We start from the raw sequence: 25,393 nt of genomic DNA on the forward strand, positions 1-25,393 counted from the left end.
TATGCAAAGATGCCTCCGCCACAGCAGCCGATTCAGCTTATCTACTGTACAACCTCAGTGTGTATTCCCAAGAGAAAGCGCGAGCATCTACGTCGCAGGTATGTGAGTCTTATCCTGACCTGTCTGTAATTCTACTGATCCTGAAGACGACGCGATTCCAATATAACCGAGGAAATTCGACAACGAGGCACGAGCGCAAGGGCCATGGCCTATCGCCATTCCTAGTTCCGCTGCTTCAACCCACGCAGAATACCCTAGGTGAGGTATATGAATCATAGGAGTGGGCCAATAACAGTTAGGGACATCCGATTGCGAGCTTCGCTGCATAAAAGGTTGAGACGTCCATTCTTCCTGATAAAGTGAGTGATTTATCGCGCCCTCTGCTGCGCTATATCAGTCGTTTGCGATGTTTTGTGCTTCAAATCACGAACACCATTACTAAATTTTATGTCAGGAGCAGCCATCGCCACTGTGAAATATACCTGTTGGGAGTCCTATCGCCGGATCGGAGATAAGACCAAGGCGTCGCCACGACGCGTGGTCCATCGCGTCTTCCGCCCTCGACCTCACCGCCTTCACACCATGAACGGCGGAGTGTACGAGCCTCTCGTCGTCCCCATCGCGAAGTCTTATCCCATTGCGACTGTACAATTTCCTGTCACAGATATTTCGCCACGGCCTCTGGGGGTCAGAAGTTGTCTGGTGCACCCAGCGCGGCTTATTCGAAGCGACAGCTGGAGAGTTCGACGAATTGGATACAACATCATGTCAACACGGCATGAATGGTGACTGCATTGATAAAGACAATTGTAAGTGATCTCGTCGGTAAGATATGGCCAGGAAGCTAATTGATCGTTTCGTCTCTAGCGAACGTTCTGCGAACTTAATGAACAGGTAAGTTATAAAATCTCGTCCAAGTGGTAAGCCTTACTGACTCGAATCGTACAACAGCGCCCGTCATATTCCCGTCGCTCGAGTCGAATGCGGAGCGAGCAGTCTTGTCTGCTCGAGCTCCTCTATACTGATGCGATCGCAAGCTATCTGTCCCTTCCTCATGACCACTGGTGGCATGGACGATGAATGAATGGAAGCTTCACATCGTCTCGGCCCTTCTCTCAGTCGACACTATGCGCCGGTAATGTGCTGATGTGTCTACCGATACAAAGTCCAAGGCATAATGGGCTAAACCACCGTGTCTCGCTATATAATTACCGCGAAAGAATAGATTCCTTGTGGATCGAATTTCTGGCGTCCATTGGGTGATCCTCATTGTCCCTGGTTGACATCTCGCTTCTTTTCAGCCCCGAAACTCCAAAATACCCGAGGAAAGTTGGTGGTATGTCTTTTTTGATGGTAGGTGAGCCATACCTTCGCAGATGGCCGGATTGTTAGTCCAAGTCTGCGTGCAAGGAGAAGGTGAGGCAAATTTCCCGTCATTTCGAGCCTACGGAATAATAATGGTCATATCAGCTACGCACCAAGAGAGAGACCGTCTGGTCCCGAGTCACAGCCGAGCGAACTAAAAACCCACGAGCTACGAACCACCGACCTATACTGTCCTACCTGATCCTACCCCACGTTGCTGGGCCGTTCGACGCATACGAGCGAGCGGGAAGGGACCAATTGGACATACACGACGCTGCATCGAGGGCGCTGTCAGAAATACTGTGGTGTCTTTGGACAGACTTTGGTAGACTTGATGCCCTAGCACGCTTTTTTTTCCATCCAAGCCCGAGCAACATGTCCAAAAGCCATTTTTCGGGATATTACTTCATCTGCAGATCAGTCAAGCCGAGCGCGTGTATCACATTCTCACTGAAATCGTCCTCTAACATATCCCGCCCAAGCAGATCTTGCTAGGAAATCGCCGATTTTCTCCGTTCCTTACGTTGACTGTCCTTGAGCAACAAATATAAAATTTTGTCAAACTCACCGCGCTCTGGACCATATTTGGCATATCACTGTTCGGTCAGATTTACTGTGAAGGTGGGTTTGATGTGAGTAAAAACAACACCCAGAGCAGCCGGCTGTGGTACCTCTTTGTCCATCACGTATACCTTCCCTGAAATCTCTACTCCTAATCAGCAATCATGTCAAGTTTGCTTGCAGGAGGATTGTTTAGATGCATGCTTGCTGCGATTACAAGAGCACTGGAGCACCCCCGCGAGGATAATACTCCACGAAATTTCTTCCTGGACGATGGCGGTAGGGAGCGTGTATCTTGTTTTTCAATCAACAGTGAAGCTCAATGTAGATGTGTTGTTAATGCCTGGCGGATGTTCAAATTGGCGGCTCGATATTCAGTAACAGGGGCCCACTCCAAACCACATTTGGCAAAGCCTAGTGTTGAATGAGGAAAGTCTAGAGCAAAGGTCTGCCATCCACTAGCTATATTAGGAATGGCGTCCCGCAGAATAGAGTTTGAGAAACAGTCAAAAGATCGGTTTAACTGAATTTGATCCATACACGATGGCTATCCCTTGGCTAGGTTTACAGGATTAGTAGCAAAAACTTGCAACACAATGATCCACAATCAGCCAACATAAAAGAGTATTGCGCCGGCTCCAGATTCCAAAGATACATTCATTTCTCCCCACTCTTTTTGGCCCTCACGTTTGAAGCCATCCGCAGATCCATCCTCATTCATGGTCACGTTCAGATTTCGTCCGCCAAAATGTATACTTCCACTCCCAGTATGGGCATGAGCGTGACCTGCCCATGCTTGGGGATAGGCTATATTGAGGCTCCCATCATGGGTAATGTGGCGAGCCTGCGCGTAAAGAAATTGCAAATTCGGATATTCATGCCGGAAGCGTGCGGGGGAATTGACAAAACACGGGTCTGTCAGATGGATATCATGACTTCCTGAATTTGTTGAGGTCATAATAGAGGCATCATATGTTTGAGTATTGTCACCTCCATCGTCACTGACACCCCGGTGATCTGCGAGCCTAATAATTGGTACCAGACTTGCACTGATACCGCCGCTATCCGATGAGAGTTGCGCCGAGGTTGAAAATATAAACTGTCCTGAGATAGATCCACTTTCGGTCTCGACGTCAATCTCGTACGGACGAAACTGGAAGGGTTGCCTCACACTGCAGCACTCGACATGGTGATTGACATTTAGCTTGAAATTATTATCTGACGGGAATATAGTCTCTGGGACAGCAAAAGAAACAGTGATACTCCCTGATTTTGTTCGAATCCGGAGGTGGGCTGGGTTGCCCGGGTTCTGATCATCGGCCCTCTGTGGTATGACTGTCACCCCAATACTCCCAGAGGCAGTTGACAATGATAACAGATCAAACAGAGGGTATTTTCCCACGATAGACTCAGAGTCCTTTTTAACAACGATTTCTCGAGTGAGGGAGAAATTCTCTTGGGTTTCTGCAGAATACTCCACGTTCTGGTGTTCTAACTGGTGCTTAGTCAATATCTGTATACTGCAGGTTATGTTGGTCGTCTATCGAGGAGGCTTACCATGTGTAGCACCGGTCCAAACCCTCTATAGGCCAGATTAAGAGACGATAGGAGAAAAAATGCCCCAACAAAGAGACGAAGACGAGACCACCGGGAATCCTTTTGCTGGTAATATGTACCGGTCACATCTTTGGAGCTATTTTTGTTTTCAAGTTCTCCATCATTAACATGACTAAAACATGGATAGTTCTTTTCGACATCCACTGTAGCGTTTCTTGATGGAAAGTCCTTGTACTCCAGTGGATTTTCATGTCCTGCCGGAAGAGGAGTCTCAGACTGGTTATCTTTCTGATGGAACATATTGCTCCTTCGTGGCTGTATCGATCGTTTTGTTGGCAGGTGCGGCAAATCTGCTCTTTTGCCTCGTGTTTCATCTATCTGTCTTTCAGAGATTGGAGGTAGGGAGGATATCGTGTTTGCAGCGACCTCATAGTTGAAGTGATCAAGTGTAGCAGCCCACCTTCAAGTATGATGGCTTGCAGTCTATGACGTCATAAAGCTTACTAATAATTACTTTCTCGTGAAATGCGAAAAAATCGATGCTCACCACAAGCACATTGTTAATCATAGAGCGAATATGTCTCTTGTACCTCAAATCTTTAATTTCAATGGATAGCCTTTTTATTTACTGATGGAAAAGCAAAAAATACAATTGTTCAATACAACGCTCGATCTTGAAGGCATTTCTTGAGAGCATTACATACGACACCTGGCCCACGGATGTCCGGCGGATGCGACGTTCATCCTTCGTCTGAAGGACTTGATTCGACACGCAGAAGTGATGTTAGACGGTGGTTGAGTCCTCCGGGATATAGAGAAAAAATAAAAATCTCTCCAGTAGTTACGAAAAGATCCTGATGAGAAAAGTGGCATGAAAATCGAAATTGTCGCCCTCTTTGTCAATAACAAAGCGAGCTAGTTCGATCGCATGTGAATCATCCACCAACTTGGGCACAGTCAGCATGTGAGGTGTTTTAAAACCGCATGCGCTAGAGCTTGGCGCTCGTCTGCAACGACGTAAACACATATCTGGTCCGCAGGGCAGTCCCGTCGTCTTCTAATGGCCCCTTTCTCCCCTTCTCCTCCAGCCAGCAGCCTGTTGTTCTGGAAAGATAAAGCACCAAAACCATGCATGTGATCTGAGCTTTATTCCATTGAAGCACCCTTACCATGCGGTAAACCAAAACTGAGCCAGCTCAGTAAGAAAACTTCTGCATGGCTCTCAATAGGTCTTCGGGATATAAAACTGGGTCCGGCTGTTGTAGAGTGATGCCCAATCAGGAGCAACGCCTCAGTCAGCGCTCTGAATCTAACCGACGAGGCTCCACGGCATCGGAACAAGAATCCGACTTTGCATGGTCTGGATAAGTGGTACAGTCTTGTACACTGTCTCGGCCCATCCCTCAACTTCCCACGACTTATCACGGCGGGTCTTTCGTTCTTCCAGATTGGCGAATTGCCAGAGGTGGTGCACCGTGTTTAAGTCACCAATCTGCACAAACCATGCACCCACGCCCTCCATAACCTCTTGACGGGCTGCAAGACCACGACGCCACTGTGTTTCCCATTCTAGGAGTTTGCCCGGATGCAATGTGTACGATCGAAGCTCAAACAGTCCACCGAGACGGCGGGGCGGCGTCGTCGGCCAAAATGAAAACTCTTGCATCAGTGATGTTTTTTTGCTCTTGATCAGGCTCTTGAGTTTTCGATCGAAACAACGGAACTCTGGGTGCTCTGAGATGTTGTGAAGGGAAACGTGGTAGCCTTCGTACCGTTGGTATTCCCAGATGTGGACTGTTCAGCGCCGAAAGGTTAGCTCACACGCCTCATTTAAATAGTCGGGTTCGAACTTACTAAATGTATCATTGTCACCCACTTGCGTCCGCCAGCTGCCCACTAGATTAACGCGGTTCTCCTTGGTGCCCGCCATTTGGGGATACCACTGGCCCACCAGTTCAACGTATTCATCGACCTTGTCAGGCTTGACATCGTGCATGACAATGGAGTGGACGTATTTACCGCGCGCCAGGGCCTGTGAAAAGGAGCGCGCTATATCCTTGTCGAAATTTCGACCTTCCTCAGAACCATACATGAGCGAAGACAATGGACCACTTTCGAAGGGAGCTTTTCGGTTCTGTTCTCGACCTAAAAGAGAGCCATGGAGAATAAGCCCAGTGGATTCTTAAAATCACATCTCCGCTACCCCAAAAACAGGTCGGATACCACCATAACTGTTCGCACTACTCACCCGCAGAGCAGTGGAAGCATAGTTATGGAAAAATTAGAAGAAGAGATAAAATGATGAGCAGACTGACTCTTTTTCTGTTTATTTCCCAAGCAACCATGTTTGAGCTTCTCGCGAAACTCGTTCTGTCGTCTGAGGAACTCGCCAGTGGACTCGACCGTGATGTCTCTGATAGAAGGACAACGATAGGCAACGGCTGACGAGCTGAAGGATCGTAATAGCGAGGTCGCTGAGTGCACGGTGCGAGTACTCAACATCAGGGTTTGGCGGGGTACAGCTAGAACAATAGTTTTCTTGCAAGCAAGAATGTTGAAGGCTAACAAAAGGGTTAGCAAAGAGGGATGAACAAGTCTAGTGTCGGATCAAAGGTCGCTGAGGATGTGGATGAGAAAAAAGTTGGAAAGTGTCTGTACCAGATCAAATGGGAAAAAGAGGGTAGAAGGAAATATTAGGTTGTGGGGGATAAATATGGTGATGGCGAAGGCACGCGATGACCCGTGGTGCGAGTAGCGATTGAGTCGTGTGTATGAAAACGTACCAGTAATGATTGCACAGAATACACTTGCAAAAGTTGATACCTGCTAATAACCTCTAGGGTGAAGTGGATTAGAACCAGGATAGCCATCGAGTTGGGCGAATGAGGAACCTCGAGGTTGTGCGGGTAACAGCTTCCTTCAATAACTTCGCGGGTTCTGGTGACGGCATTTGGGGAGGGAAAAGATGCTTCGTTGTACCATACAATTTTACACCTTGCCAATGGTCATGTAGATATTCAACAATTGCCTGCGAGTCAATTGCAACCAAGGTTGCGTGGATGATGCGAAAAAAAGCTATGGTTGTTTCCCGGGCTCCAAAAGGGTGACCAGCCTGCTTTAAGCGGCAAAGATATTCTTGACAAGCAAAGGACCGAGTTCTTTCAAATCTTATTATTCATTACCCTCGTAAGCCGTGTGAGCGGATCCGGTGAGCCATCCAGCTGATCCAAGACGCCACAGCCCGAGCCCCCTTCAGATCTCAATGCCAATAAATATACCATCGCGGCCACGAAAACCGCCGCATCATGTTCGTTAAAAATGAAATAAAGAGAACTGAGAAAGCAAAATTCACAGCAACAAATGAAATAGTGGAGCTGTATTACATCACAGAGTGCCTTTGGCTGTCATAGAAAAAAAGCTTATCATACTTACACTCAAGGCCCCAGTTTACAAACGTCATACCAAAAAGGGTTGCAATAAATACAGTGGTAATCAAATCTGATTAAAAATTTGTGAACTGCGACCGAAGCTAGCCTCCACTTCGAAAGCCAAACCAAGCGGCGTGTCTCTGAACACCCGCATCCGGCCCCATAGGATGGCTTGAATCCACTGACATTTGTTTACAGCCAATGATAGTATGATGACGTCTGTCGCGTTGGCTTCTGTCGAACTGAGGGGTGGTATTTTACTACTAAGGACAGGGTTATTCACCAAGTACCCATTCTCTCTTTGTCTCTGTATGGTAAACGGGGTACGCTCGGCATACCTACTAGCGTCGTAACACGCTAGGAACGACTCCTGAGATCTGATAACGCTTCAACAGCAAGATCCAGATGGAACAACAATCAATGCATCTCAATGGGACACCTCAATACTAGCACATACCAGTATCCGTCAATCCGACAGCTTCTACTATCTCTGAATATTGGTATTTTGGACGAAATAAAACACCAAATTCCGTCCAATCTTTGATACTCTACGCAGTGATCGACTTGGCACCAACTTTTCATATTGCCTAGCTTTTGCGATTATAAACTTTTCGCGGCCTCAGGGCGGAGCAAGGGGCGTCCGTTGAGACTGCATACTGAAAATCCATGGTCTATCCGAAAAATACGAGGCTTTCGAATAGTAATGAATACTTGAACCACGTTGAAAAAAAACCTATGATGCAATAGCACCGAGGTAAACAATATGTTAGTCTCGGCGAGGAATCTAAACTAGTAGACTTTTACCACCCTTACTTTCGTCAGTATCTTCTTGCAGAAATGAGGCGTCGCTTAGGCAGGAATTCGATTACAAGGGCGAGATGCCTCATGTTTCCTAATCCCCACCATCAGGTTCAGCCACCGTGATACTCAACAAATCAATCATATTATTTGTATTCGCAAATATTCATGAAAATTCAGGAATAATCATATTCCTTTCGGATCCCTACGCGGACGGGCCATAACTGACGCTATGGCCTAAGACCGCAGCGACAGGTGATCCGTTACTGTACGGCCAAACTTCACTCTTCTTCTCCCTCTTGACTGCGTTAGGTCACCAATAAATTGAGGCTTTGCGGTGCGTTGGTAGCTACTCCATCAGCAATTACAGGCTCATGTTTCTTGTTTTTATCGTCTCAACTGTTAATAGCCCAACGTTGAATCACTAATAAGTGGCTACAATTTCATCCCTACATGGACTTCGTCTCTATTCTCGCTTTACTGGATGTATTGTGCGGTTGGTCTGCGTCTAGACTGCAGAAGGCGTATGGTCACTGTTGCGTGTGCAGGTACCTGCGCACGCGAATCAACACGCTGAAGATTGGTCGTCCATTGACTCACTTGTTGGAACGTGAAAGTCCACAAGATACATTGGTAGCCTCTAGTACTCCGACGCGCGCAATTTCTTTGCCATCCAGAGAACTTTCTGGTTTTTATGAACTTGTAAACATGATATAATTGTTCTTGCTAATTGTATTGCTACTTTTTGATGACTGTGGCTTTTGTATGAATTCATCTGTCATGCTTCAAACGCTTTCTTCGAAAGTGGAAGATGTTGTGAGTTTCTTATTATATATTTCCTCAAGAGGCGTTCACCACCAGTTGAGCTATTGAACATGAAATCGACTCGACAGCCGCTACACATCGCGATTGCCCGCTCTTGGTATTTCATACCAGCAAACAACACATCTTTGAATTGCACAGTATATATGTATCGTTCCTTTCTAAATGATTATCCGAGCAGTGACTAAAAGCGTTGATGGGATGCCTCAGATATATCGAGTCCTGCCAAAAACCGAGACCAACCCTTTCACCACCATCACACGGGCATTCAAAGCACGCTCTTCGCTTGCCAAATTCACCCAAGTCCACAAGTTCATAGACCTGAATACTTGGGATCTGACTCTCAACGACGTTAGACTTGACCAAACCCCACCAATCAGCTCGTTGACCACTTTCACTAATATCAAATGGACTACAACAGCCTATTGAGAAACAATTAAAATCCGAATCTGACCGCGTTGATTGGCTTTGGTAGTGATCGTAAAACCGAGTACATACTCACATGCATCGGCATAGCCCATAAAGACACCGAGACATTCCAACCCACATTAAAGGTGCTAGCAGATCTTTAACACGATAGTCCAAAGTTCGCCGATTGGTTGATGGTTGTGCAGGAGGTGGCGACTCCAGTGATATGAGGGAGCTATGGAGCGACAGATAGTGAGAAGGTACAAGGGCACTCCACTGAGCGGTAACAGGGCCATGACGTTCGTTTTGGTGCAGTTTCCTACGTAATTATCTTTTTTACACTTCTATATTCGCGAAATAAAACTATGCACTCGGCCAGATTCGGTGAGCTGTTCACTATGACGCGGGTAGATATTGGGTGAGATGACGAGCACCATCCCTCGTCCCAACGACCCAACATAATCCAGGATCAATGAAGAGACCCAACATATCACTTCCACATGAGACTGAAGGTGTTCTATTGCATGTTATCATATCATAATTATGGCCTTATAGCCTTATAACCTGGAATGAACCAACTTTCTTTTTCCATTCTGTAAATGGTCTTCTTCATCTTGAACTTTTTCTGAGAACTCTCAACCCATATACTTTTGAGTAATTTGCAGTCCAAAATACCATCACTATGATGGCAGACACTGTGTTAAAGGGCAAGGAGCTGCACATCAGCGAGCAGCCTCTTACATTGCACAATTGGCATCGCCATGTCAACTGGGTCAATACTACTCTAATTGTGACCGTTCCATTTCTCGGTTTTGTTGCTGCATTTGACATTCAAATCCAGGTCCCAACGGCTATTTGGGCTATTATGTTTTACTTTTGGACTGGCTTGGGTATTGCTGCTGGCTATCACCGTTTATGGGCACATCGATCATATGAGGCGTAAGTCTTCGTTACATCTATCTTCACCTTCCCGTTATTGTTCACTACCTAGGCAGAACTGACAAATTTTGTATTGTTCTAGTTCCTTACTATTAAGAATCTTTCTTGCCTGCGTCGGCGGTGGTGCCGTCCCAAGGTTCCATTCGGTGGTGGAGTAGCAAGCACCGGGCACATCATCCATGGAACGATATCGTCAAAGACCCATACAGTGTTCGAAAGGGAGTTTGGTATTCTCACTTCATGTAGATAGTGCTGAATCACAACCCCAAGTATCGTGGCCGCACGGATATCTCCGTATTGAACAATGACTCCATCGTCGTGTGGCAGCACAAATACTATGGTAGATTCATTCTCGTCTTCGGGATGCTTTTCCCAATGGTGATCGCTGGGTTAGAGTGGGGTGATTGGAAGGGCGGCTTGGTTTACGCGGGTATCTTGAGGTTACTCTTCCTCCAGCAGGCGACCTTTTGTGTCAATTCTCTTGCCCATTGGCTAGGTGATCAGGTCAGTCATCGCCCTTACCATGTCCTCTTCATACACATTGACGACCTTCTAGCCATTTGATGATAGGAACTCACCTCGCGATCATGTTATCACTGCCCTTGTTACCCTTGGCGAAGGCTATCATAAACTTTCACCATGAGGCAAGCAAACTTTTCTATCCAGTCTTTTGTCTCAATGTTAACTCGCAGACAGTTCCCTTCAGACTACCGCAACGCCATCGAGTGGTGGCATTATGATCCGACCAAATGGTCAATATGGGTATGGAAGCAAATTGGCCTTGCCTCCAACCTTAAGAACTTCCGCGCCAACGAGATCGAAAAAGGCCGCGTTCAGCAGCTGCAAAAGAAAATTGATCAAAAGCGAGCCAGGAGAAACTGGGGTGTTTCCTTGGAGCAGCTACCTGTTTGTTCCTGGGACAAGTTCGTTGCCGAGTCTCAGAGTGGTAAAGCCCTTACTGTTATCGCCGGTATGATCCAGACGTGACGGATTTTATCAAGGAACACCCTGGTGGAAGAGCGCTTATTAATCTGCCGACCTCTTATACGTAGTAGGTATCAACATTAACAGATGTCCTGCTATCTGCTCGAATGCCAACGTTACTGAAGAAATGATCTTGGTCTTCAAGAACGGTAAAGAGATAGAAAGGCGTCTTGGCACTAAGCCTGATCAACTGGAATACATCGTATCCAAGACCTTATGTGGGCTGGGGGAGGCCGGTGAAGATTTCTCAGAGATCGCTTGCTTGGGAGATTGACGATTCTTAATCTTTCTCTTACCATCAAATAGCATTTTCAAGGGTGGCAGCATGTCAGATGTGCCACTTTTTTCAGGTCTTTTTCTGCCGGCATACAGATGCCATTCGGATTTACACCCTTTTTCTCTATACCAGATAATAATTAATATGTGCTTCTAATCAGCAGCGGTCCAACGCAGGAACTTTTTATTGAAGAGAAACATTGCAAGAATGTTCACATTATCTCTCACAATACCGGAGTCAAACGATAATAACAGCAACAACAAAAAGAGAGACCCGACTGATAGATATCAATATCATAGAAGTACTCGCTTTCGGAAGTACACCATAGCAAACAAGAACTACGATATTTTGCCTAATGGTGATAACTCTTCCCTGTGCATAAAATGATATGGATCGAGAGTTAAGACATTCAAATGTATTTAAAAAGAGAAACCGCATTTTTGGGGGATGACCTGTGCGGCATCATGCTGGAGTCGCTTCGGCCTCAGTCGGGAGCAATTTCGTCTTGATTTGCTTTCATCTCTGCAAATGGAGACACTAAGATGGCCAGAATTACCGAAAGGCTTGACTGTTACAGGTATACCCCCGAAGTCATCCCAGAAGGGGGAGGGGATGGAGATGTTGGAGGGGAAGTAGAAAAAGACGATGACGATAGCGATTCTGATTGATGTTGTCGCTCCTTCGATTCATATCAAGAATTTTCAATCTTCCTAATTTTCCAGTGTCAACTGGCATTTGTAGGACACAGTGAGCTTCTAAGAGTCAGGACACGCTCAAGACTTTTAGATGAAAGAGGTCCGTCCCCAAGCACTATTAAAATTGTGATTTAACAAATATGATACTATTATTGAGCATTTCAAAGCTTCCATGAATAACACATGAAACCTTGACCCGGAGGCTTAATGGGCTATCTACAAAATAGTACGAATACTCAGGAATATCGTCGAAGTTATGCAAGTCACGTGTATTTTTATGGTCTGCTTTTCCTGTCATGGGGCCTTTCGAGGTCTATCTGACGGCTTTCCTCCCAATCAGTATGATAGATTTCAATGCTGCCAACCCTTAACGTGATATTCCCACGTTTCGCTATCAAAGCACTGATTCCATAGGTGAATCTCGTGAGATTGTCCTAATGATGAATGAGCATTAGGTTGTCGATTGAGAACCGCGTTGGCCGTGGTGCTTTTCTGTTTATGCTCCCAGTACACATAGACTTTGAGCGACTCGTCGAGCTCATCCGCCAGCATATTCCCTTGAGTAGTAGTAGGTGATAATGCATTAGGAAAGGAGGATGAGGACGTTGCAGCGCCGGGATTGGAATCTGGAATACGAAGAGCGCGCATCGTCTGAATATTTTCACTGCCATCATCGTCCTGTGGAGTTGTCAAAGAAGGACCAGTTGGTTCAATAGGTAACCGTCGAAGTGCTGGTGGCGAGTCAGTCCTTCCTGTGTCTATTGTCTTGGCAGGGTGACCAGTCAATGGCGGAGACTGATGCATAATCGCGGTGAGCAGCGATGGCCGCGACACAACGACCGGCTGTAAAATTTGCATCGGAAAGGTTTCTTTCCCATCGATGCTGAGGGCAAGACATGCTCGGAGACCGAGTCTTCCCAGTCCAAGGAGCCATCTTCGTCGATTGAATCTTCAGTAACTCTTTTGCCATCAATTTCGGCTTCCTCGTCATCGTCTGCTAACGAACAACCCAGACACGATTGATGACTTTTCTTTTCCGTTATAGGACTTTTGGGAAGAAGAGTGCTTCTAGAAAGTGGGAAATCATCCGCAGGTGGCGGACGAAGCCGGTACGAAGAAGAGGGTTGTGAGGCAGAAAAACCATGAATGATACTGTGTGAGCCCATGAGACTGAACAGATAATGGTATTTAGAACAGTTGATGTGCGATCCCTGTCGTTAAAGGCCAGTCCAGTAAATAGACTCGGCTTAGTTCTGCACTCTCTGGAGAGCTTTTAGTAATGGCCGTAGCGGTCTGAAAGATTTATTTGAATGACTGTCATCGGGGGTGGGGTTTCGTTTTGACATCAAAATCAATTCTATGTATCCACTTTGAACCCCAATACAGGCCTCATAAGAAAAAAGAATATCAAGAGTAAAAACCTGTATTTCGAAAGTGACGTCACTGTTGGGCTCATTTATCCGCATGCTATCATAATGAGCAATGAGCTATTCGATCACACTTACAAGTCAGCAAATATTTTCATTACATCAGCGGCAATATGGATGGTCAAGATGTATTGCTATGTAATTGTTGAAGTTCATCCGGAAGGAAAACGACATTGAAACTTCGTCACCAAAATATCAGAGCCAAGGATATCTAACACAAGAACCGTGTAAAAATGCCTTGGAAATGGGATCAACTACCTTCTTGGCAACGTGACAACCAAATATTCTCACCGGTTATCGAACTTCCTCCAATACCTTTGGCAAATCAATCGCGAGCCTCATATACCTCCATAATGAATCCATTAACATATATTCCCACCTCATCCCTGCGGTTACCCTTTCCTTCTTCGGCGTCTCACTTCATAAAGCGCTTTCACACAGATACACAAGCTTCTCCAAAGCAAATACCCTGGTGTTTGACTGTTTCTTCTTCGGAGCCGTCTTCTGCCTGGGGATATCGGCAATCTTTCACACCGTTCAAGACCATACCTCGTATATTGCACGCATTGCAAACCATGTTGATTATATTGGCATTGTATTGCTGATCGGCGGGAGTTTTATTCCGAGTATCTATTGCGGGTTTTACTGACATCCTCACTTGCAGAGAATCTACGTTACCATGGTCTACCCTCACTTTTCTTCCCGGTCGCCTACTTTATCGAAAAAGCTAACACATACCTGGCAAGATCACTTCTCTCGGCCTACTGTGTGCCACGATTTCAGCAAATCATCAGTTTCGGCACCCCTCATCGCAATCCTTTCGGGTGCGAATGTACGTCGCCCTTGGACTATCAGCACTCTTCCCCGTCGTACATGGGTGTGGTAGTTTGGTATTAAGCAGATGAACAAGCAGATCGGGCTTTTCTGGGATGTTCTACAGGGTTCGCTCTATATTATAGGAGCCTGTGTATATTCTGCAAGTCAAGAAGATTGTCTAAAGAGCGAGAGTCTAACATGCAAACTCTCAGATGCGCATACCAGAGCGTTTGTATCCTGGTCAGTTCGATATCTGGATGAGCTCCCATGTTAAGAAGGAATGATAATTTACCATTGGCATTGGGTCTTTCCATTTCATTGTTTGGCACTTTGCCGGCTTTGGTTCACTGCTTAGTCAGTCAATATTCTGGGTGGGCTTTTTGGTTGGCCACTAATTACATCATATGTAATCACATGCTACTTTACGTTGTTGCTAAATTCAACAGAAAAGCCTCTCGAGAAAGTTTTTGTTGGGAGGCTACACGCGGGCTATACCTGATGCAGGGATCAAGTTGATCACTGATCGGCAATGCTGTAGACAAACTTCTCTCCATCTCGCTGCTCTTCTATCAATGCCAAATCATCCATGCTACTTGGCACATTGTTAGAGGCAACTATGATTGGAACATCTACTCTTGAGTACTTATTTATTCGGATTTGCATTCTCTTTCTTCACAGCATTGTGCCAGTCAGTACTTTGTACAGCGTTCATTATGTCGTTGTTCAAATTTTTCACCTGCCAACACACTTTGGACACATACCTTACCCTATTCAAATCTGGCTCACTGCGGAGGCAGTTTTTTTCACCACTGTGACCGTACCGCTCAAGTTCGCCCTCTCGCATTCTCCTATCTGCCATAGATCTTTATCCGCTGAGCGCAGAGAGAGGTTGTTTCAAAATTGCAATGCGAATGTGCCAAACCTGGAGAAATATCTCAGCCGATGGCTTATGGTCTCCGGACCTGAATTTATCAAACGCGATAACGTGAAAGACTTTATCAGATGGTCTTTATTCGGACCTGAATATTCCTGGCTGCAACACCAGGAGAATGAGGGGGAAATCGAGGCCTATACAAGAGAAATTGAGAAGTTGATTGGAGGGAAATTGTCACCTGGAAGTATGGATGTGAAAGGCCTAGGACGGCTTTTAAATGAAGCTGGGGGTTCAAATCGAAGTCTGCTATGGTACACTGTTAGTTACCTCTCTCTCTCCCTCAATGCGCGACAGCCTATCAGACTGACATTTCATTTCACTTAGTGCGTGTTTATGGTTGACACGGCAATGTACTGCAAGATGTTGCACAATGGATTCTATTTCCATCGCAATTCGCTGTCGCAATTCTTCACCGTGTTTCCATTTCGCCCTCTCACGATACTCACCGCCTACCGATCACCGGTGCGTCATCTCACATACTGGCATCGACAGCATACATCCAAAAAACGGCTACCCGTGCTATTCATACACGGTATCGGTATTGGCTTGTACCCTTATACGAGCTTCCTCCGAGACCTCAAACGTGAACTAGAGATGGAAGGGACAGACGATGGCGAAGTTGGCATCATCGCACTTGAGATCATGCCGGTAAGCTCTCGGATAACTCATACTGCTCTCGAAAATGAGGTGATGATCTGTGAGATCATGGAGATCATGCGTTATCATGAGTGGACCAAGTTCGTGCTTGTGTCTCATTCTTATGGATCCATAATTGCTGCACACCTTCTCAAGTCCGATGAGTTTGGTCCGTTTATCGGGCCTACAGTGTTTCTTGATCCGGTGTCATTCCTCCTTCACCTGCCTGACGTGGCATACAACTTCATAGCCCGCCGGCCAGCCCGAGCCAATGAATACCAACTTTGGTATTTTGGAAGTAAAGATATAGGAGTTGCGCATACGTTGGCAAGGAGATTTTCCTGGATTGACAATATTCTTTGGAAGGAGGACCTCGGCTTGAAGGCCGAAAACAACCAGGGGGGTAGAAATGTTACAGTTGTTCTAAGTGGTAAAGACTTGATTGTGGATACCGAAACAGTGGGGCAGTACTTGATGAGTCGTTCATCAGAAGTCAAGACGCCCGAGAAAGAAGCATCACGGGCATGGAAAAACAAGCCCTGGTCAGGATACGGGCTTGATCTGCTGTGGTTTGGACAGTTAGATCATGCTCAGGTTTTTGATTCTGAAATAACTAGAGGGCCGGTCATTAAAGCGATCTCTGTGTATTCAAACACAGGCTGACTCTCCTGTTCGAGTAATATATTCCTACGGAAAATCTTGACTTCCATCTTACTCGTGATGAACATCCAATGAGAAGGTAAATATCGTCAAAACATAATGGGTCTGCAAATGAATTTCGGGGAATCCACCCGAGAATATATTACAACGTCAGTATCAGACACCTCACTTAAAATTGTATATTACTTTTTGTTAGCATATCCTGCATAATGTCAACTAAGAAATTTCTTGTTTCTAGTTATAGACGCTTTTATCCCCATTTTGGTTCACATGCAGAATTGATCACTTATCTCTATTATGTACTGTAATGGGGAAACCGCGCCACATCTCATGTGCGCCACAGTGCCCCAGAATGGTAGTTTTAGCCCGCGAGCGCGTAGCATAGACAAGCAAGCATCTTACACATATTCGAAAAACAGCATCTTTTTCCTATTTCGGCCGCATTGGCGCCCTGCTTAGTTCCCCATGATCCCCGTCGAGCACTGAGCACCCCCGTCGTCTTGTCTGCGATGTCAGACCGCCAGCGCGCTCTTCCCACTTCAATATCTAGATGCGCCGCCAGTGAGTTGGTCCCACCATATGATTGACGATGCAGACCTTTTTGTTGCAGGCCACTGCCGCTTTCCGCTGCTTCTGTACACGGACGCGTTAAAACGGCGGCGATGCTGTTGAAGGTGGAGGGTGTGGAAATCAATGGAAGGGGCTTGGCAGATCCACCGATTAGTCGAGCGGCCGCACATGGCGACCGTGAGGTGTTTAGGCTCTTAGTGCAACAAGGCGCACGTTGGAACATCAACGAAGGAACTATTGCGGATCACGATATGGCACTTCGCATGCACTAGTGATGAATCACAGACTACAGCTCAACGCAACAACACAACACTAAAGCGAGGCTAGGGAAAAAAAAGATCCATGACTTCTCGGGATGAAGTTGTAGGCGTTTTTCGGTGATTCAACGTTGAATCGCTCACTGATGAGGTATCAGAACAAGAAACATGAGCTTGTCATTGCGGATGGACCACAAAACCTCAATTTAAGAGGGCCGTGAAGGATTCAACAATCAGCCAACGTTTCTTGACCGACCCAGCATCCTTTTCTCAACACCACTGTTACTTGTCTCTCTCGCTGAGCATCTAAAGCATTACAAATGTCGCTGCAAATAGTTGCGGTAAAAAAGACGTGGGTTACAATAGGCCTCAATTAGGACAGGTGTCCTTCAATACTGCCTGCCCAGCTTGTAACTGACAGAAACCGAAAAGCCTATAAATACGTCCTCTACCCCGGCAATTTGCTCTACAATTTATTCACTTGACTACGCAAAGTCGAGCAGGCTTATGTCTGAGACACTTGATAAGTCCTCTCCCAATGACCCAGTACTGAGATTTACACTGTACTGACATTCATAGAATATATCGTGGACCAGCAAGTCAGACAGTGCTTGCGAGAGATATGATTCCTACCAGACGCACTGCCATTCACGCCAACCGATCAAATATACGAGTAATGAGTTAGCTGGTCCAATTCACCGATGAATGGTGACTCCATTAAGGCAATTGTAAGTGATCTCATCGGTAATATATGACCAAGAAGCTAATTGATCGCCTCATCTCAAGCGAGCATGCTGCAAAATATATGAACAGGTAAGTCATAACAACTCGTCCAAGTAGTAAGCCTTGCTGACTTAGATCATACAACAGGTCACTCATATTCCCGTCATTCGATTAGAATGTGACGTGAGCAAATGCCTTGTCTGCTCGAGCTCCTCTATGCCGATGCGTTTGTATGATCCGTTCCATATGACTACTCGCATCGATGATGAGTCACCGAAAGGTTCATATCGTCTGCCTTGGCCCTTCCATGTCATGTGCTGATGTGTCTACCCGAATAAGCCACAAATGGACTAAACCACCGTACCACCGTATGTCTCGGCATTCGAAAGAATGGCCTCCTTGTGGATCGACTTACTGGCGTCCAATGGGTGATCCTCAATGTTTTCGGTTAGTAGCTCGCGTCTTTTCAATCCTGGAACTCCAAAAAACCCGAGGAATGCTGGTGATTTTGTCTTGCTTCATGACAGTGGGGCCATACCTTCGCAGGCAGCCAGATGCTTAGTCCAAGTCTACGTGCAAGGAGAAGGTGAGGCAAAGGTCCCATCATATTGAGCCCACAAAAATAAGTTTTTCATCTCAGCTACGAACCGAGAGGACGTGACCGCCTTGTTCAGAGGTGTGGCCAAACCATTGAGAGCTCACAGCCAGAAATCATCATGGGGTATAATCCCACTTGAACCCAGTCCGCGTTTCTGAGCTGTTTGACGTATTGAACGAGCGGAAACCAACCAACCGGGCATACACAAAGCTGCTTTACGAAAAAGCAAGGCTAGCACGCGTTCAATAACTTTGAAAAGCTTTGCGGCTGACTCCGAAGTTCCCAAGAAACAGGCGGAAGGTTTTAAGAAGATGCTAGTCTCTTCGCAATCCCAGCCGCATGAACCAGACAAAACGTTTCTCTTTTCATGATATTGTCATTTAAATAACCTGAACCCGCTGACAGGGGCTCCAATGCGCTTTCCCTTCCTACTGTATCCAAGTATCGATGATGATTTAACTAGTCTTTGCAAAAGTAAATCATGCACGTGTTCTATTGCTTTAAGAATTCGTTTAAAGCGCCTTGCCTTTTAGTCATCGTGATGTATCTTTGGCATTCTTCAAGAAAATTCAGGGATATGGTCCGCAGGTGTTTATACTTGACTAGAAACTGACCCTTGCACCAAAGACGATGTCAATGTAGGATCAAAGGTTCGTTCTTTGCCAGGAAGAAAGCGGTCCGCACGCGAAATTATTAAAGATGATGAGGTGTCGTTGCCTCCCAAGTAAACATCAATCTTCCTGTTTCAGGGGTTGTGTTGAAGACGGACGGCGGGTACTGAAGATCTCCCGATGACGGAACCCCGTGTAGGAGAGCATCCCCGTGTAAAGCATGTCGAGCTCAGCGGCCATGCCCTGGATGCGAGCATTGCTGATGTTGATGCGGTCCAGGAATGACATCATGTAAATCACAAAGAAGACAGGCCAGATGACAAGGTCAAGCTTCTGAAGCAGCTTGCGCTCCGCCTTGGGGTCAATTGGCTCATAGTCCGTGGCCGGCAAACCGCCCGTCTTGAGCGTATGCTGCATCAACTCGTTTGGCATGTCTCCCTACGTTCACCGGCAGGTCATTGCTGGGGACTGCTTGGGAGCGTGCGATGTTCAGTGTTGTTGACTTCATTCTCGGGATGTGTTCTTGCGGGAGAGCATCTTCTTGTGTCGCGGCTCTGGCCTGTTCTTTAGCCAGACCCCTCATTTTATTGTCTTCGCTCGTCGGGATCCACCGGACATTGACCTGGTTTCCATTTCTCCGTAGCTTTCTTATGAACTTGTACAGTTTACAGAAGAACTCCTGGCCTGACTGTTGTCGATGATTCCTTAGTGTCAGAGCCGCCGCTTTGTTGCTCGTGAGCAGCGTAATCCGGTGATCTTTCAGTCCAGCTACCATGTTCAACGCATGTGCCATCGCTGCTAGCTCCGCAGAGAATGGATTTTGCTCTGCTCTTGCACCCAATGTGACGGAAATGGTCTTCAGTTTAAGTTTTCGATACCGAGGTGGCTGCCTCTCGATCGCCACCCCAAATCCGACCAGCTCGTTCCGTGCCGAGCTGCTGACCGCGATCTGCATGTACACGCCTGCTCTGGTCTGGAAATCCTGCGGTTGATCAACATCGGTCTGCATGCGTTCCTCCTATGGGGCTAACGTAAATGGACCGATGGTCTCCAGTGTTTCCATCTCAATGTTCTTCAGCGCGTCTGCTACGCTGGTTGCGACCGTGAGGAACGTCCCCACAATGGCTTGCGCTCCTACCCTTTGGACGCGGTTGATCGGCCCCACGGCCTTATACTTGCATGCGTGCATCCAGACATTGGACGCGTAGTCCACGACGGGCGCCAGCGTTGATGTGAATAGCTGCCGCGCTGTCGCAGGAGATAGACCTCGAAGTCTGCGAAGCTCCATCGCGACCTCCAAACCTTTGGATGCTGCCCTCGCGATATGCTCCTTGTACTTGAGTCTCGTGTCCATGAGGACCCCCAGGATCTTAGAATGGTCTTTTTGCTCGACGGACTGCCCCTTGATGGTGAAGGGTTCCTGATCCAGTTTGAAGGCCTTGGGAGCAAAATATATGATGGCCGTTTTGTCTGCTTCAAAAGTCGCTCCGCTTCCCTTCTCCCAGTCTCTTCTCCCAGTCAAGTGCTTCACTGATAATGGTCTCAATGCCTTCCCGGCTGCTCTGCGTGGTCAGTCCGGTCACCCACGCGGTAAAATAATCCACGAAGGCAACTGCACCACCTTGGCTGTCAATTTTTCGTTGTATGAGATCTGCGTGGAAAAATAGGAACAGGATTGGAGACGGGGGCGAGCCCTGGGGCAGGCCAGCCTGTGGCAGGCTTCGGACCTCAGATAGTTGCCCGTTGATTTGGATGGTCGCCGTTCGCTCCGAGCAGAACGCCTCGATCCACCGGAGCAGCACCTCCGGCATCCCTCGCGCCTTCATAGAATCCTACTCACGGCGTGACGGGTAGAGCTTCCGGCAGTTCTTGCTATACGATTCATGCGGGCCTCCACACGGAACGCACTTTAGAACCGTTTGGTTACAGTCACTGTGGCGATGGCCCTCCGCGGCGCATCTTGCACACTTCTGGACGTTCTTACACTGAAATGCATTATGTCCAATCTCCTGACAATTGTTACATTACGTCGGTCGTGGGCGATGTTCAAAGGTGCTAGTCACGCCGGATTCTCTCCCGGCGTGGACGAACCCGTCGGCCAGGAGCCTCCGCGCATCAGTGACTCTGGTTAGGTAAACAACCTCGACCCGTAGGCCTTTGCGCTTTCCTTTCTGCTCGGCCACGCGATCGTAGCAACGGTGACTTCGTTCTCCTCGCTGAAGGCCGCTGTAGCTCGAGCTCGGATCCCATCTTTTTCGTCCAAAACTACAGCCTTGTTAACGCTGTCGAGTTTGATCGGGTACAGCTCGTCACGTAGCATCCGGGCTCCTCCGCCGATCTCCGCTTCTGCCACTTTCTTGACCAACTGGTGTTCGGCTTCATCGCGACATGCTATTCGGATCCGGTGGGTGTTTTTCGGATCCACCGTGACGGCGCGACAGCGCCAGTGCGTATGCTCTTCCATCCTCCGGATCTCTGTTTCAACCGCCGCCCGGATCGGACCTGCGGACATCTTTTCATTTTCATTGTTGACCATTTTCGAGGTGTCTATCGTGCAATACAACGTGTCGGTGAAGATGGTCGGTATCGTGTTCGACGATGAGAGCGTTCGTATGTTGCTCCTGTAACTGGTTGGGGGAGTGCGGGCAACATCTGCATAGGACGGAGATCCCGTGGTGGGGTCTGCAGGACTGATTGCAACGCGCAAGGATTAAATTTCGCGAAGGATCTCATCGTGGCCGTTCTGGGCGCATGGTTCGGAAAGGGGTTGCGGTGTAAGGGGTCTATCTGTCAGGCTTTGTAGCTCGTGTCGAACTTCTGCGAGGGCGGCGGTAAATTCTTCTTTGACTTTCTGAAGTTCTTCCTTTTGCAATTCACCTCGCCGTCTGATCTCCTTCCTGAGTTTGACGAGTTCCTTTAACAGTTCAGAGGCGTTCGGGTCCTCGTTCTCGGTTGATGATTCCGATGTTATCACTTCACGTTGGGCTACTGGCTTGCCCTGGGTCTTCTTCTTCCGTTGGGAACGCGCGTTGCTTTGCTCGATATCGAGTCCTTGCTCCTGGGCATAATTGTTAGGCGGTCTGGTGGAGTGCCTTGGTCTCAACAATTGCGGTGGAGAATTTTCGTGTTCGTTGCGGTCGGGTGGTTCAGGTGTTCGCGTCTCGGCCCGTCGCGACATTTTCGCTCTGATGAGGTCGTCTGTGTTTGTTCCAGCTTGGATAAAAAGAAGCGTCCCTAGGCATATAGTATACCAAAATCTGTCCAAAGACATCACAACCTCTGTGACAGCGCCATTGATGCAGCGTTGTGCATGTCCGATGGGTTCGTTTTCGCCCGCTTGAACACGTCGAACAGAACGCCGAGTAGGACCAGGTGAAACGGTATCGGTCGGTGATTCTTAGTTTGTGGCTCTTTAGTTGGCTCGGCTGTGACTCGGGAACAGAACATCTCCTTTCCCATTTCAAAGCTGATATGGCCATTGTTAATCTGTAGGCTCGACATCGCAGGGTTTTCGTCTCACCTTCCCCTTGCACACAGACTTGGCTAACCATCTGGCTGTCTGCGAATGTATGGGTCATCTGCCATGAAGTAAGACGAAACTACCAGCATTCCTCGGGTCTTTCAGAGATCTAGGGCTGAAAAAACGCGAGATGCAAACCGAGGACAATGAGGATCACCCATTGGACGCCAGTAATTCGATCCACAAGGAGGCTACTCTTTCACGATGTTCGGATGCCGACACAAATCAGCACATGGCCTGCTGCACAGAGTCGACTAAGAGAAGGGCCGAGGTAGACGATCTGAACTTTTCAGTGACTCATCGTCGATTCCACCGGCAGTCATGTGCAAGTGAAAGACAGCATGCGATCGCATCGGTATAGAGGAAGTCGAGCAGACAAGATTGCTCGCTTCGCATTCGACTTGAGTGACGGGACTATGAGGGGCGCTGTTGTACAATCCGAGTCAGTAAGGCTTACCAATTGGACGAGATTTTATAACTTACCTGTTCATGAAGTTCGCAGAAACTTCGCTTGAGACGAAACGATCAATTAGCTTTGTGGTCATATTTTGCCGACGAGATCGCTTACAATTGTCTTCATCAATGTAGTCACCATTCATGTTGACATGATGTTGTCTCCAGTTCGTCGCACTCTCCGGCTGTCGCTTCGAATACGCCGCGCTGGGTGCACCGGGCAACTTCTGAGAGCCAAAGGCGCGTGACGAACCACCTGTGACAGGAAATTGTACAGTCATAATGAGAAAAGACCTCGCGATGCGGACGTCAAGAGGTCCGTACACTCCGCCGTTCATGGAGTGAAGGCGGTGAGGACGAGACGCGATGGAGCACGCGTCGTAGTGTCCTTTGGTCTTATCTTATCGGGAGACAGTCGGTCACCCGTCATAGGACGATGGGTTGCTCCTACAATTGAATGACAATCAGTAACAGTGTTCGTGTTTCGGGTGCAAGTCTTGGCACAAAAGATCGGATCCAGCACAGAAGGAGGCGCGATTACTCACTTGCGTTACCATGAACGCCTCACGCTTCTGCGCAACGGAGCTCACAATATTTCGCCTTGTTGTATTTCAGAGGTATGTGTTGACTTGTCATTTCAGAGGGATACATGTGCCTATATATACAACAATGAGCCAAGTTGATTGGAAATCAACTTGGTCGTCTGTATAGACACTTCGGAGCTAATTCCGACGGTGCGGCTTGGTTCCTGATCTGCACCAGCCTCATATCACAACACTTTCCAGCTTGTCGGTGCTAACAAGCGTATGGCGATGATTTTGTCCTCCTGATCAGTTAGCCTCGTAATCATATTGAAGACTGCAAACATTTTTTGACGGCTTGGCTTCCACTTACAGATTGCTTCAGCAATAAAGTCGCCATATCTGTGTCCAGAGGTCGCTAAAGCTTCTTGCACGGCTTCAGACACTAGATGAGGTTTCCGTATTGTCTCCAATAGCTCTTGCAAATCCGCTTCATTGCTGTGGCGAATTTTCTCGAACAACCCTACAACAGCATTGCGGTATTGTTGTTGCTCTTCATGGAAATTGGCAAAGCTAGTATCTTGTTGAATATGCATTTGGCAGCCGCGAGTCCGACCGCTCACGGTACTCATAAAAACTCGTTGTCCTAAACCAGACTCAGAGCAAGCTCATTGTACACTTTCAAAGTAAATTATGTCCTACCTGATCTTTTAGCCATAATATAGTGAGCATCCACAAGAGAAAAGTTGGAGTTTGTAAAGGGAGAAACTAAATAAACAAAGATGCTAAATTCAGATTACGGGAATGCAGGCTTGAATGTATGGTGTCAGCATTACGTCATACTTGACATTGCTTAAGAGTAGCTGAGTAAGCGCTTGGCCCTCCAACATGAACAAGGGAAGGAATTACTGTAATTTACAATGACTCATAAGACACCCCGACCGAAGCGTTGTGAGCGACCGTACAAAAACTATAAAAAAAGTGAGCACTCAGGTCATAAAACATATACTTTAAAGCGCAGCTGGAATAGCTGTTTGTCGTGGCAAACCTGAAGACCATCTCTCTCTTTTCTCAGGTACGCAACAGCTTCCTTCAAAACAAGGTTTTCCTGCTCTAGCTTCTCGCCACCCATGTGCTTGGACACGCACGACTCCCATAGGCGCTGATAGATTCCGACAAGCCGAGCTGCTGGAAAGGCGAACTTGGGATCGTCGCGCTCGAGGTCTGCTAGAACCTTCAAGATCGGTTGAAATGGCTCGGTCGCCAGGGTGTGTCTTGTTTCTGCTTTCTGCTGCGATGGAGGGTCAGCAAAAGCGTTTGAAGCCGAATCGTTTCACTTACCAATGGAGTGACGTGATCAGAAGCTTTTTGCGATTTGTCTTTTTCGCTAAGGTTTGGCAATTCACTAGACTGCTGATCTCCTTCAGTTTCGTGGCCTAGCGAGCTGTTTTGTACGTCCATTTTGTCCCGCAGGAGAAAGTCAAAGATGTGGACAATACCATGTTGGTCGGCCTCTGTGTTTCTTATAGATTATGTGGACGCAGCTGTTTATGGACTGGGTTTTACAATCACCACAACTGTTGATTGTACAGTGAGATTTTGAGTAGAATTTTGTTAGTTTTCGGCGAGATGATGACTGTGTATGCAATGATAAGGATAGTCGGTCGAGGAAACTGATCAAGACTCACAATTTTGAGGACCAGATATGAACGCTCAATGGCATATACGTTGAAATCGAACATCTCATTCCCATTCGTTGAAAGTCTCAGAAACCCGATAAATGGAACATTGTAGTAATAGAGAAAGAAGCGTAGAAGACAAAATAAATACAAA

At 47.1% G+C, this 25,393-nt stretch overlaps 4 protein-coding genes across 4 annotated transcripts; 2 read left to right on the forward strand and 2 right to left on the reverse strand.

The window, feature by feature from the left end:
- Positions 1–4,792: 4,792 nt before the first annotated feature.
- On the reverse strand, positions 4,793–5,575 carry N7506_005475 (NIPSNAP family protein; the record flags this gene model as incomplete). Its single annotated transcript, XM_056954769.1, has 2 exons — positions 4,793–5,277; positions 5,338–5,575. 2 exons carry the CDS (start codon positions 5,573–5,575, stop codon positions 4,793–4,795), a joined length of 723 nt encoding a protein of 240 aa, XP_056813658.1.
- Positions 5,576–9,621: 4,046 nt separating this feature from the next.
- On the forward strand, positions 9,622–10,865 carry N7506_005476 (uncharacterized protein; the record flags this gene model as incomplete). Its single annotated transcript, XM_056954770.1, has 3 exons — positions 9,622–9,829; positions 10,129–10,382; positions 10,575–10,865. The coding sequence occupies 3 exons, from the start codon at positions 9,622–9,624 to the stop codon at positions 10,863–10,865; spliced, it is 753 nt and encodes a 250-aa protein (XP_056813659.1).
- Positions 10,866–12,185: 1,320 nt separating this feature from the next.
- On the reverse strand, positions 12,186–12,692 carry N7506_005477 (DUF1752-domain-containing protein; the record flags this gene model as incomplete). The annotated part of the gene is made up of 1 exon (XM_056954771.1): positions 12,186–12,692. The coding sequence occupies one exon, from the start codon at positions 12,690–12,692 to the stop codon at positions 12,186–12,188; it is 507 nt and encodes a 168-aa protein (XP_056813660.1).
- A 2,001-nt stretch (positions 12,693–14,693) lies between these two features.
- N7506_005478 (uncharacterized protein) lies at positions 14,694–16,310 on the forward strand (the record flags this gene model as incomplete). Its single annotated transcript, XM_056954772.1, has 2 exons — positions 14,694–15,269; positions 15,336–16,310. 2 exons carry the CDS (start codon positions 14,694–14,696, stop codon positions 16,308–16,310), a joined length of 1,551 nt encoding a protein of 516 aa, XP_056813661.1.
- Positions 16,311–25,393: the final 9,083 nt, after the last annotated feature.

The sequence above is a fragment of the Penicillium brevicompactum genome, assembly GCF_028827555.1.
Source record: "Penicillium brevicompactum strain IBT 35665 chromosome Unknown utg000003l_segment0_segment0, whole genome shotgun sequence".
Taxonomy (NCBI): Eukaryota; Fungi; Ascomycota; class Eurotiomycetes; order Eurotiales; family Aspergillaceae; genus Penicillium; species Penicillium brevicompactum.